Below are 12,937 nucleotides of genomic sequence, written 5' to 3' on the forward strand. Positions count from 1 at the left end.
ATCAGTGCTTCTGTGTCCAGTTCTCACTGTTGCTTCTTGGCCTGCATATAGGTTTCTCAAGAGACAAATAAGATGGTCTGGTACGCCCATCTCTTTAAGGACTTGCCACAGTTTGTTATGATCCACACAATCAAAGGCTTTAGCATAGTCAATGAAGCAGAAGTAGATGTTTTTCTGGAACTCTCTAGCTTTCTCCATGATCCAGCGTATGTTGGCAATTTGATCTCTAGTTCCTCTGCCTCTTCGAAATCCTGCCTGTACTTCTGGTAATTCTCGATCCACATACTGCTGAAGTCTAGCTTGTAGGATTTTAAGCATAACTTTACTAGCATGAGAAATGAGTGCAATGGTGCAATAGTTTGAACATTCTTTGGCACTGCCTTTCTTTGGAATTGGAATGTAAACTGATCTTTTCCAATCCTGTGGCCACTGTTGAGTTTTCAAAATTTGCTGGCAAATTGAGTGTAGCACTTTTACTGCATCGTCTTTTAATTGGCACCTTACATCTTCTAAAATGCCTTGTTTATAACCAATGATAAGAAAAATAATGGCACAAGGTTAAAAGATGAAGCAGACTGTTAAAATCCAAAGAGGGTGGCCAGATCAAGGTTCTTCAGCCTTTAAAGTAATTTCTAATACTGCACTTTGTGCCTGGAATTTGGGGCCAAATAATCCAGCTTTGGAAAGGTTGAGAAATGCTCTTCCCAGGCAGATTTTTCTTCTTCAGCCATTGGGTTGGGGTACAAGCATTGGAATCCTTGTACTCTGAGGAGCAGCCGAAACAGGGCTTGTGTCCCTTTGTCTATTCATGACAGCCATGTAAATCTCTGAGTGGCTCTCAAACAACTTTAATGAAGCTTTTAAGCATGGATAAGATTGTTTGTTCTGGAGACAACACAAGCCTTTCACTTACATAGTAAAACGAAGCACCATCACCGCATTTTCTTCTGGAAACACTGGATGTATGGTAATGAGTGATAGGTGGGTATCCAAGGCCCATAACAGTTGATTCTCTCCAGATGCTGAAAGTCTTGTTGATGATGGGGATAGATAGATAGATAGACCGACACCAATGAAAAGTGGGATTCCTTTCACTGAATGGCCTGAAATTCATATCTTTGCTTGGAATCACTTAAACAATAGGACAGAGCTTGAAATCCTCCTGATTTTTCTTCTGTTCTCTTCTCATTCAGGAGGGTCTTGTGTCCTTCAAGGAGGTGGCTGTGTATTTCTCTGAGGAGGAGTGGTCTCAGCTGGATGATGACGAAAAAGCACTGTATTGGAAAGTCATGCTGGAAAATCATTGGAATGTGGCCTCTTTGGGTAAGAATATGTCAGAGTCTTTGGAAGACCTGTAATTAGATACATTAACACTTTCTTTTTATTATTATTATAATTTTATTAAAAGACAATACAAATTTTGAAGAGGAAACGAGTAATGTGATTAGTGAATAAGAAAAAAGTATGTTAAAAATGAAGAGAAAATACAAAGTAATAAGTTATAATTTGTGCCGTCTTTCTATGGTTACATCATTGTTTCCTCCTTTAAACAATTTATCCTTTCCAATCTTCAACTAAAGTTTGATAAAAAGTTGATTTTTCTTTTTCTTTTTTAGTAAAAAAGTCCATCAGTGGTTTTCAATCAATAATATAAGATAGTGTCTTTTCCGTAATCAGAGTCAATTTAGTCATCATTGAGAACTCTTTTCCCCAACCATTCCATCATTCTAGTTATTGTAGAGCCCTTCCAACATTTTGTGTGTAATAGTTTCTTTGTGGATATCATACTCAGAAACAATCTTCAATGACTGTTAATTAGAGCAAAGATAAAGTGTTCTGATTCCAGTTGGATATTAATCTTTAAAGTTCTCTGTATCACTGAATGTCTTTGAATTCAAACATTTCTAGCTTTTTTACAAGTCCACCAAAGCATGACAAAATAATCCTTTATCTTGTCCACATTGCCAATATAAGCTTGAGGTACGTTTATATACTTTTGATTTTTTTTTCTGTTCATTTTCACATTCCACAGCCTATTTAGAGGTTTTAGCAATTACGTATTCATCTTTTCTACACAAGTGAGCTTCAAACTCTGCTTTATGTTGTTGAATATCATAGTTCCCTTTACCTGGAATCTTTCCAATAATTTGAAAACTACTGACACAGTGCATTCAGAAAGTATTCAAACATCCTTCACTTTTGCTAAATTAGTTTTGCTGCAGTCTGATTCTACAGTTGTTGAAATTCATTTCCTTTGTCATTAATCTATACTTAGTACCCATAACGACAAAGTGCAAACAGTATTTTAGAAATGTTTGTGAATTAATTAAAAGGCAAAAACTAAAGTATTGCAAATTGGCATAAGTATTCAGACCCTTCACTCACTACTTTGTTGAAGTACTTTTGGCAGCAACTACAACTCGAGTCTTTTGGGTATGATGCGGCAAGCATCATTTTATCTTCCTAGAATCTTTCTGATAATATGAAAACTATTTTTTTCCATTCATGACTTAATTTGGTATTCCCGTAGCTCACGTTTTAATGGCTCTTGACATCTGATCCATTGTCTTTCCTTGCTGCTTTTTTCTGCTGAGAGCCATTAGGATGTTTTGGGGCACAGATCTCCACAAATAGCATTTTTCCATTGTTGCCAGCTTTCCCCTTCTATACAACGAATTCTCAGTGAAGAAGAGGCTGCACCTGTTCAACATCTATATGAAGCCGCTGGGCGAGGTCATTCGTGGTTTCGGGGTGGGGTATCATCAGTACGCTGATGATACCCAACTTTTTTTCTCCACCCCGAACCAACCCAGCGATGCCCTTGCCGTGATGTCCCGTTGCCTGGAGGCGGTCCAGGTCTGGATGGGGAGAAACAGGCTTCGTCTCAATCCTGCCAAGACTGAGTGGCTTTGCGTACCGGCATCTCAGGCTAACCAAACTATTCCACCTTTAATGATGGGGGGGTGAGGTGTTACCCCCCCGTTGATAAGGCTTGCAACTTAGGCGTCCTCCTGGACTCACGGCTCAATTTTGAAGATCATATATGAACCGTGACCAGGGGAGCTTTTGCCCAAGTTCGCCTGGTCCGCCAGTTGCGACCCTACCTGGACCGAGATGCCCTACGCACAGTCACTCATGCGCTCGTGACCTCCCGTTTAGACTATTGCAATGCTCTCTACATGGGGCTGCCCTTGAGAACCATTCGGAGACTACAACTGGTGCAGAATGCGGCCGCGCGAGTTGTGATGGGGGTTTCCCGATACTCCCATGTAACACCTCTACTCCGTGAGCTGCATTGGCTTCCGGTTGCCCTCCGGGTGAGATTCAAAGTGCTGGTGATGACCTATAAAGCCCTAAACGGCTTGGGTCTGGGATATTTGAGGGAACACCTGCTGCCAGCATCAAGTTCCCTTCGTCCAGTGCGCTCGCAGAGGGTGGGTCTTCTCAGGGTGCCACCGGTAAAAGATTGCCGGCGGATAACATCCATGGAGAGGGCCTTTTCTGTGGGTGCGCCTACCATCTGGAACCAGCTGCCCGTGGAGCTCAGGACTGCCCCTGACCTACGCTCATTCCGCAGGGACCTGAAGACTTGGCTCTTTGAGCTCTCTGACCCAGGCTGAGAATTTTAACTGGGGTTTTATTTTCAGGGAGGCGGAGGAAGCAGCACCCCAGTTCTGGTCCTCCACCAGGGGGGCCCGGCCTTGCACCTGGATCTGGCAGGGGGGCTTTCCCCCCATGCAGAGGTGACCCCCATTTCTCTCCTTTGCTCCCCCCCTCCGCCCGGTCAAAGCATGGGAAAGAGCAGCAGGGCAACATGGGATCCCAGACTCCCACCTCAGGGGAAGACTTGGCCCGTCTCCACGGTCACCTTCAGCGCGGACAGAACCGCCACTCACGGAACTCAGCAGTGTAAATGCAACCCCCCCCGCAAGGCTTCCCGGCATCCTCTGCGCCTCCCGTCAAAGCCCCGCCCCCGACTCTTAGCGGAGGGAGGCGGAGAACCGAGAGAGCGGGGTCTTGCTACGAAAGTCCTGCACATGTTCAATCCCCTATTAAGGCTGAGAGCGCTCTCTGGTGGACTCTACGCGAAGTGCCAGCATTCCCTGAAAGGGCGGGAAAGAGGACAGAGATGATGGTCAAGGGAGTAGGAGGAAAAGCCCCTCTCAATGGCTCTCTGCCTGACAAAGGCCTCCGTGTCTCCAGAGGTGGCATTTTCTCCATCTTCCTGTCCAGGAACCGTCTGTGAAGAAAAATTTCCCTAGAGGATTTGAACTCGTTTCCTGCAGGAACAGCTGCCTGAATGGGCCCAAATCCTCTCAGAAACTGAGAAGACAAACTCAGAAGACAAAGACCAGGTGCCTCTCTGGGAAACACAATTTGTGTCTTGCAGTTGTTGCGAACTATGGCCTGAAGAGGAGGAAGATGGGACACAGGCAGAGAAACCACAATTGGGAAAATGGAGATTTCTGCCATGTTTCTATTTCTCTGGTAGTGTATCTACAATCTGCCCTTGAATAACGGCGAAATGGCGTCTCATCTGGGATTGGAGAAATGGCTGAACTACGAAAGGATGGAAAATAAGTGGAAAAGAGAATGTAACATTCAAACAGTATGGGGGAGAAAAACAAGAGTGGAAATGTGTTTTATTTAGGGGGTTGAATAGCAAACACCCTCAGGTAATATGAGTAGGAAAGCCCTTTGTGTTTAAGGGAATTGGGATGTCTCCAGATCACGAATGAAGAGTACAATTGTTGTCCACGTCACTCTGTGTTCCATTTTTGTAATGAAACATTGGACAATAATTGGCAGAAAACTGGAATTGGTGCCTTTTCTCCATTTTGACAAAGATTCATCCAGGGGCAATATTTGAATGAACTGCTTCAGCTCAGCAGGAGCCTCTGAAACTCTGAAGTTTGTCCTCCACACAAATCCTCCCAAAAATATTTTACTATTAATAATTATTTGGACTTTTATTATTGTACAGTAAGCAGATGCAGACAGCCATTGTTTTTCCCACAAAAACCTTTATTAGACACACTTTAAACTCCCACTCTTTACTTGTAAAGTTAACCCTAAAGGCACCTTGCTTATTTTACTCTCTTCCTATTACCACAGGTTAGCAACTACCATATTTTTCCATCTGTAAGACGCACCATTGTATAAGACGTTCTGGCATGCGAGTTTCTCTGGGCCGAGCAGCTGTTTGGCAGAGCGCCAAACAGCTGAGCCGGCAAATCCAGAAGTTCGGCAGGCCAACAATCTTGCCCCTTCCCACCTCCTGTTAGTGGCAAGCCAACAGGGGCTTGAAACCTGCGCCAGGCAGTATGGCAACGTACACAGGAATGCCCTGGGCTGCGGAGGTCACTTATTTTTCTGTGTATAAGACGCTGCACTTGTATAAGACGCTCCTGATTTTTAAACAGGGTGTTTGCAGGAGGAAATAGTGTCTTATATATGGAAAAATATGGTATTTCTATCTTGCTTTATCTACCATTTTCCCCGAAAACAAGACCTACCCCCAATAGAAGACCTAGCTTCATTTTTCATGTTGGGCCTAATATAAGCCCTACCCCCAAAATAAGCCTTACTTAAGAGCTTGCACAGCTGGCTGGCCACCCATTCCATCATACCATCCGGTTGCTAGACACAAGGTGGAGTGGGAGGTCAGGGAGAGCTGTTCCACGTACCCTACACAGCTTACCGTGCCGAAGGGCCCCTGCAGCCAGGCCTACCATGCCCGACACCTGTTGCGCCTTGCCTGCTCAATGGCTTCTCTCACTTTCTCCTACTTCCTCCTCCTTTGAACAGCCCTTCGCTCCTGTTGCTGCTTTTTCAGTCCTGGATCTCAGTTTCTCCAGTGTGTGCAGAGGGTCTTTGGAAATGAAGACCCGCAGCGATCGGGTAGGGTGGGAACCATTCCCTTCCTTTTTGGACCGGCTCTGAAATGGGCTCAAAGGAGCAGCCCAAGGGCTCCAATCTGGCTTTGCAGCAAGCAAGGGCATTAGAGGCACATGAATTCACGCTAGTCTGGCATCTAAAAACAATGGGGTTTTTTTCGACGCTGGCAGATTTTTGCTGCCATACCTTATAACTCTTTTTAAAGTTTATTGATGCAGAATGCTGATCCTTCCCATTCTGCATCAAGTAAACTTTAAAGAAAATTAAACAGTATGGCAGCAAAAAATCCAGCAGTGGGGAAAAAAAACACGTCTCACGTATGGGGAATCTGCACTGCCTGCCTTCCCCCACCCCCCCTTCACTTCACTAAATCCATCACCCAGACAGAAATGAGGTTTAGCAGGCCGAACATGCAAGTAGAGGCAGAGGCAGGGGGGGGGAAGCTTCCCTCAAGCATTTCTTCACTAACTTCCTTTTCAGCTCTGCCGCATTTCTCCATCTCGTCGTGTTTCTCCACCTCCACGTGCAGGGAAACAAGTTTCTGGGACTAAAAAAGAAAATTCAATCAGACATTCCAAATTCTCGCAAAAAAAGAACTTTTTTTTTTCAGCCCCACAAAATTTTCTCTCTGCATGCAGAGGCAGAGAAACAACAGAGACAGAGAAACATGATGGAGCTGGAAAGGTGGTTAGCAAACAAATGCTTGGGAGAAGTGAGAGCAGCTGAGCGATGGTGTGGCAAGCTGTCCAGGTCCGTGGCAAGGCAACTGCCCCCAATGGCACCAGGTCCTAAAATGGGTCCTTTTTTCTCCAGTAGCTGCCCAGGCATAGTGGATGGAAGGCTAGCATCCACTGAAATGCAGAAGCATTCTGGTTCTGATGTGGAACAACCGGCAAGGGCACTGCAGATAGGACGTCCACTCGCTTCAGCTCTCCTCGAACTTCTGGCTGGCAATCTGACCCAGGGCTGCCACCTCCCTGCTCACCTCTTGGGCAGGCCGGATCAGGAAGACAGCCTCCCTGCATCCCAGGTCCACCTGGAGGAGCATTGGCCTGGCCACCCCCGCACACTTCCTGCCGCCACCCAGCACAGCGGGCCCAGGGTTGCATGGGCTGGACTGGCATGGGAAGGGCACACATACCCTCTTGCCCAAACTCTCTCATACCAGTAGATGGTCCACCTGCACGCTCCAAGGTAGGCCCAATCGCCACCACACTTCAAAATTCTGCATCTCCACCCCATGTGTAGGCCATGTCCTGCTTTTTCAACCAAACATCATCTTACCCATGCATGTTCACCTGCTGTATATAAGACATCCTCCAAAAATAAGACCTAATGGGTCTTTTGATGCCCCCCCCAATTTAAAACCCAGTCTAATTTGTGGGGGAAACACGGTATCTATTTCTATCTCTATCTTCTCTCTCCATGTTTATGTATGAAAGCCATTTTCGCTCCACAGTAGATATTTCAAGGGGTCCCAAAGGCAATTTTTTAAAAGGCAACTTGACTTTTTACTTTCTTGAAGATTTTGCTTCTTGTCTGAGTATCATTTCTAAAGATGCTTCTTCGCAACAGAAGATACTTCTTCAATGAGAAGTGAATCGTCTTCAGGAAAATACAAAAGTACAGTTGTCTTTTGAAAAAGTACCTTTGGAACATCCAGGACCTGGATGTCTGAGAATATCCATAGGCATTTGTCATGGGGCTTTCTTCTCCCCTCCTCTAATTAATCCTCTAATAATGGAGCTGCTTTGGAAAATTCTGCACCCTGGACAGTTGCATGAAGCACCCTTCCATGGATTTTCAGGCAGGGAGTCTCATTCTTTTCTTGCAGTTATTTCGGTTCTGTCTCTTAGCAATTCTTGGATCTCCACAAATCGCATTTTTCCATTGTTGCCAGCTTTCCCCTTCTATACAACGAATTCTCAGTGAAGAAGAGGCTGCACCTGTTGTATATAAATTTTCATTTACATTAAATGAAGACTTTTTCTTAGCCCACATCTCACTATAGAAAAGTAAAATATTGTCCTGATGCTTGGAAAGACTTTTGCACATGAATTTCAAGGGCTATATTGAAAGCAATCTGCAATGTCCAAAGCCCTTCCCTTGGCTAGATCAGTCCAATCCAATCCTGGTCCAATGTTTTAGCAACCTGGTATCTCAGGAGCGGCTATCAATTCCTTTCTCACGGCTGGTGTCCTTGACAGCAGATGGCTCAGCTTGGTAACTTTAGTTCCTGTTAATGTCCATATCTCACACGATTCTTTAACACCTCCAGCAGTCTTCCTCTACCAAATGTCCCCTTCCCCTAGTAATGGAGCTTCAAAGAAAGCGAAGATAGGCATCTGACATCATTCCTGATTAATGCCTTTCCCATAGTTTGGCTGGAATAACATTTTGCTAGCTAAGCCCTATGCTTGCTCTCAAAAATTAATTTTTTTTATAAGTTTCATTGGGGATTTGGACTTTGTTATAATCCAATTGGAAATGGGATAAACATGAAGAAAAAAAGATGTTCTCTTTATTTATGTGAAATGGCATTGGTGGCCTTCAAATGACAGTAGCTACAAAAACCCATTGTTCATAATTAAAACACCAGATGCGTACCATTTGGTTTCCATTAGTAAATTCACACGCTGGAGCTTCCAATTGTGAAGGTCAGAGTCAAAAAATTCAGTAGATGTTAATTAGAAATCAATATATTTCAACAACTAAACCTAAGAGTTACAACAGATTCTCACCCAAATGTATCCGTATATGGAACATTTGGCGATTAGTCCTCTTGAAGCCTTTTCCACATTTTAGAGATTTATAGGGCTTCTACACTGCATGGGTCCTTTTATGGGAGTTAAGATAACTATTTGTAATAAAACTTTTTCCACACACCATACATTTATATGGCTTCTCCCCTGTGTGGATCCTTTTATGGGTGTAAAGATAATTCTTTGTAGAAAAACTCTTTCCACACTCAATGCATTTATAAGGCTTCTCCCCTGTGTGAATCTTTTTATGGCAGGTAAGGTTACTAGAGACAGAAAAGCATTTTCCACACTCCATGCATTTATATGGCTTCTCCCCGGTATGTATCCTACTATGGTAAATAAGTTGGCAGTTCTTAATAAAGCTCTTTCCACACTGCATGCATTTGTACGGCTTCTCCCCAGTGTGGATCCTTTTATGGTATTTAACATAAGTGCTTATCATAAAACCTTTTCCACACACCATACATTTATAAGGCTTCTCCCCTGTGTGGGTCCTTTTATGTTTGTTAAGATAATTGTTTGTAGAAAAAATCTTCCCACATTCCATGCATTTATAAGCTTTCTCCCCTATGTGGGTCCTTTTATGGATGTTAAGATAACTATTCGTAGAAAAAGTCTTTCCACATTCCATGCATTTATAATGTGTCTGCCCCTTATGTATACGGAAATGCAAAGCAAGAGAATTACTAAAAGTGAAGCTTTTTCCACACTCCATGCATTTATAGGGCTTCTCCCCTGTATGGGTCCTTTTATGGGTGTTAAGATAACTGTTCGTAGAAAAACTCTTTCCACATTCCATGCATTTATAAGGCTTCTCCCCTGTGTGGGTTTTTTTGTGGAAGTTAAGATAACTGTTTGTAATAAAAGCCTTACCACACTCCATGCATTTATATGGCTTCTCCCCTGTATGTGTCCTACTATGGTAAATAAGTTGAGAGTTCTTAACAAAGCACTTTCCACACTCCAGGCACGTATATGGCTTTCCCCCTGCGTGGATCCTTTTATGGAAAATAAGGTCAGGGCTCTTAGGGAAACTCTTTCCACACTCTAGGCATTTATAGGGCTTCTCCTCTGTGTGGATCTTTTTGTGGCAAGCAAGACTGCTCCTATGAGTAAAGCTCTTTCCACACTCTATACATTTATGTGGTTTCTCACCAGTATGGATCCGGCAATGCAAAGTAAGAGAAGTACTAAAAGTGAAGCTCTTTCCACACTCCGTGCATTTATAGGGCTTCTCTCCTGTGTGGATCCTTTTATGGGAAGTAAGATTGCTGCTTTGACTAAAGCTCTTTCCACACTGAATGCATTTATAGGGCTTCTCTCCTGTGTGGGTCCTTGTATGTGAACTAAGATGAGTGGTATGAATAAAGGTCTTTCCACACACCATGCATTTATAAGGCCTTTCCCCTGTGTGGATCGTTTCATGTACAGAAAGATTTTTGAGTGAGCTCAAGCACTTTCCACACTCTGTGCATTTGTAGAGCTTCTCTCTTGTGTGGATCCTTTTATGTGAAGTAAGTTCTCTACTGTTAGTAAAGCTGTTTCCACACTCCATGCATTTATAAGGCCTTTCCCCTGTGTGGATTATTTGATGACGTGTAAGATGACTCTTACTAGTAAAGTTTTTCCCACACTCCATGCATTTACACGTTCTCTCTGCTTTGTGGATCCTTTTATGGTAGATAAGTTGATTGTTCTTATTAAAGCTCTTTCCGCACTCTATGCATTTGTGTGGCTTCTCTTCTGCCTGGGTTCTTTTTTGAGATGTGTGGGAGAAGGTCCATTTGTAATTTTTTCCATTGTCTCTGGATATATAATCTTCTCCTTTTGTTTCAATTTGACAGTGTTCATTTACATCAAATTGGTCTTTGAATAGTTTTATACATTTTCCAATATATTTGTTCTTCATTTTTCCTTCTTGGGCCACAGAGGCTTTCATTGGTGCATGAACAGATGATGAACTTTCCTGATTCCAGTTATTTGACTGGTTTCTCTCATGGCTTTCTACTTCCATTAGAATTGTAGGGTTTTTCGTATTGTATCCACGACTGATCAGTCGGAATAGTTTCCCAGAATCTTCATTTTCCTCTCCATTATTACCTTCACAGAAAAGAAAAATGAAAGTTTTGGAAGATGAATGTAGGGTTGAACAGCAAGGAAAAAACCATAAATTAAGTATCCAATTCTCCGAAGTTCGAAAGGGCAAGATTTGGTTTGCCTGATTTTAAATGGTACTTTGTAGTCTGCTGTGTGGTTTGGATAAGAAATGGGAGTTGCTCAGAATTAAGAGAATTTTAGAACTAGAATGGCTTTATAAAGGTTTGGGTGTCATGTATATTTGTGGTATGATAAATTTAGGATCAAACTAGATTAGAAAACTGTAATGTTATAAATGCCACACTGAGAATAAAAAACAGATATAAACTTAGGCTGTACCCCCAAAACATCTAAATTGCTCTCAGAAAAAAAAGCAGCAGGAAATGACATGGATAACATTTTGAGAGCCATTAGCAGCTGACCTGTGCAAGTACCAAATTAAGTCAAGAATGCAAAAAGGATATATAGTGCATTCATAAAATATTCAGACCTCCTTAATTTCTGTCAAAATATTATGCTGCACCTTGATTCTACAGTTGTTGAAAATCATTTTTTTCTCATTAAGGTACATTCAGTACCCCATAAAGACAAAGTGAAAAGAATTTTAGAAATGTCTTTAAATTTATTAAAATGAAAAAAACTAAAATATCACATTGGCATAAGTATTTAGACACTTCATTCAGTACTTTGTTGAAGCACCTTTGGCAGCATTTATAGCCTTGAGTTTTTTGGGGTATGATGTGACAAGCTCTGCACACCTGGCCCTTTGCAATAACATGTGAAATTTATGCCTCCTATTTCTCTTGATCATTGCTGACATGCTAGAACACCTAGATTGGAGGACACCTGTGGTAATTTAAATTGACGGGTCGTGATTTCGAAAGGCACACAGCTCTTTATAGAAGGCTTCACTGCTGACAATGCATACTGTAGCAGAGCAAAAGCCATGAGGTCAAAGGAACTGCCTGCGGAGCTCAGAGACAAGATTTTTGCAAGGCACAGGTCTGGGAAAGGCTACAATAAAATTTCTGCTGCACTGAAGTTTCCTAAGAGCACAGTGGCCTCCATAATTCTCAAATGCCAGAAGCTTGGCACAACCAGAACTCTTCTAACAGCTGGTCGCCTAGTCAGACTGAGCAATCTGGAGAGAAGGGCCGTAGTAAGATAGATGACCAAGAACCCGATGGGCACTCTGACTGAGCTCCAGAGATCCCGTGTGGAGATGAGACAGCATTCCAGAAGGACAACCATCATTGCAGCCCTCCACCGATTTGGGCTTTATGGCAGTGGCTAGACAGAAGCCTCTCCTCAGTGCTAAACACATGAAAGCCTGCTTATAGTTTGAAAAAAAAAACCTCAAAGACTCTCAGACTGTGAGGAACAAGATTCTATAGACTCATGAAACCAAGATTGAACTGTTTGGCCGTGATTATAAACATTATGTCTGGAGGAAACCAGGCACTGCTTATCGCCTTCCCAATACCATCCCAACAACAAAGCATGGTGGTGTAGCATCATGCTGTGGGGATATTTTTCAGCAGCAGGGATTGGAAGACTGGTCAAGGGTGAGGGAAAGCTGTCTGAAGCCAGATATAGAAAACAGAAAACCTGTTCCACTCGGCCGAAGGGATTGTCTTCCACCTTTCCCGTCATTTCATTGGGAGCTGACGCTGCCCTCCTGAGAGGTGGCGTGGCAATTGAACAGTGGCCACACTACGAATGGGGATACACTATCCCCCAAACCTCAGCCATTCTCTCCATGGTGCGCTGCAGCTGATCTGAGGTGGCCAGCCAGGCACTGGAGTGCTGCTGAAAACAGCAAGGCAGACGAGCACACAAACTCTCCTGCCAATGTAGTGGCGGGAAAGGTGGAAGGCAATTCTGCCCACAAGATCAGCTTGGCAGGAGTGGGGTAGGAAACCAAGCAGAGCCAAAAACAGCGCTCACAGTCTCCAGGAGCTGCAGGGATCCACGCGTGCCCTTTGCAGTTGTCCTCTGGCAATGTGCAGCCTCGCCCTGTAAGCAACCCGACTCGCCCAGGGTCAGGTTTGGACCTAGACGACTGCTTTAGCTGCGAGGAGCCCGGCCTAAGATTTCCATTCCCCAGGCTTCCTAAAGGTGAAGAGTTATACACTGGAAATGTGGACAAGACAAAGGATCGATTTGTCATGCTTTTGTGG

General features: G+C 43.5%; 2 protein-coding genes across 6 annotated transcripts in view; both read right to left on the reverse strand.

Annotated features, from left to right (window-relative positions):
- The window catches only part of LOC308664631 (zinc finger protein 215-like), a 30,632-nt gene that overhangs the window by 15,090 nt on the left and 2,605 nt on the right, over window positions 1–12,937 (reverse strand). The window contains exons 5-6 of one of the 5 annotated variants that reach the window (XM_081322038.1): window positions 12,705–12,890; window positions 8,428–10,760 (exon numbers count right to left, since the gene is read on the reverse strand). The exons of 2 other annotated variants lie outside the window; for them this stretch is intronic. In XM_081322038.1, the coding sequence (XP_081178164.1) occupies window positions 8,719–10,760; window positions 12,705–12,890 (2,228 nt within the window). In that variant the 3' untranslated portion in view covers window positions 8,428–8,718. Of the gene's footprint in view, window positions 1–6,367; window positions 6,446–8,427; window positions 10,761–12,704; window positions 12,891–12,937 lie in introns of those variants that run through there. 2 more of the 5 variants (XM_081322044.1, XM_081322039.1) reach the window with 2 other exon arrangements.
- The window catches only part of LOC308664633 (uncharacterized protein), a 67,193-nt gene continuing 62,647 nt past the window's right edge, over window positions 8,392–12,937 (reverse strand). Inside the window, exon 7 of the transcript XR_014025707.1 lies at window positions 8,392–8,417. The gene's annotated coding sequence lies outside the window, so the exon portion shown is untranslated. The remainder of the gene's footprint in view (window positions 8,418–12,937) is intronic.

Source organism: Vipera berus (genome assembly GCF_964194415.1).
Source record: "Vipera berus genome assembly, chromosome: 2".
NCBI lineage: Eukaryota > Metazoa > Chordata > Lepidosauria > Squamata > Viperidae > Vipera > Vipera berus.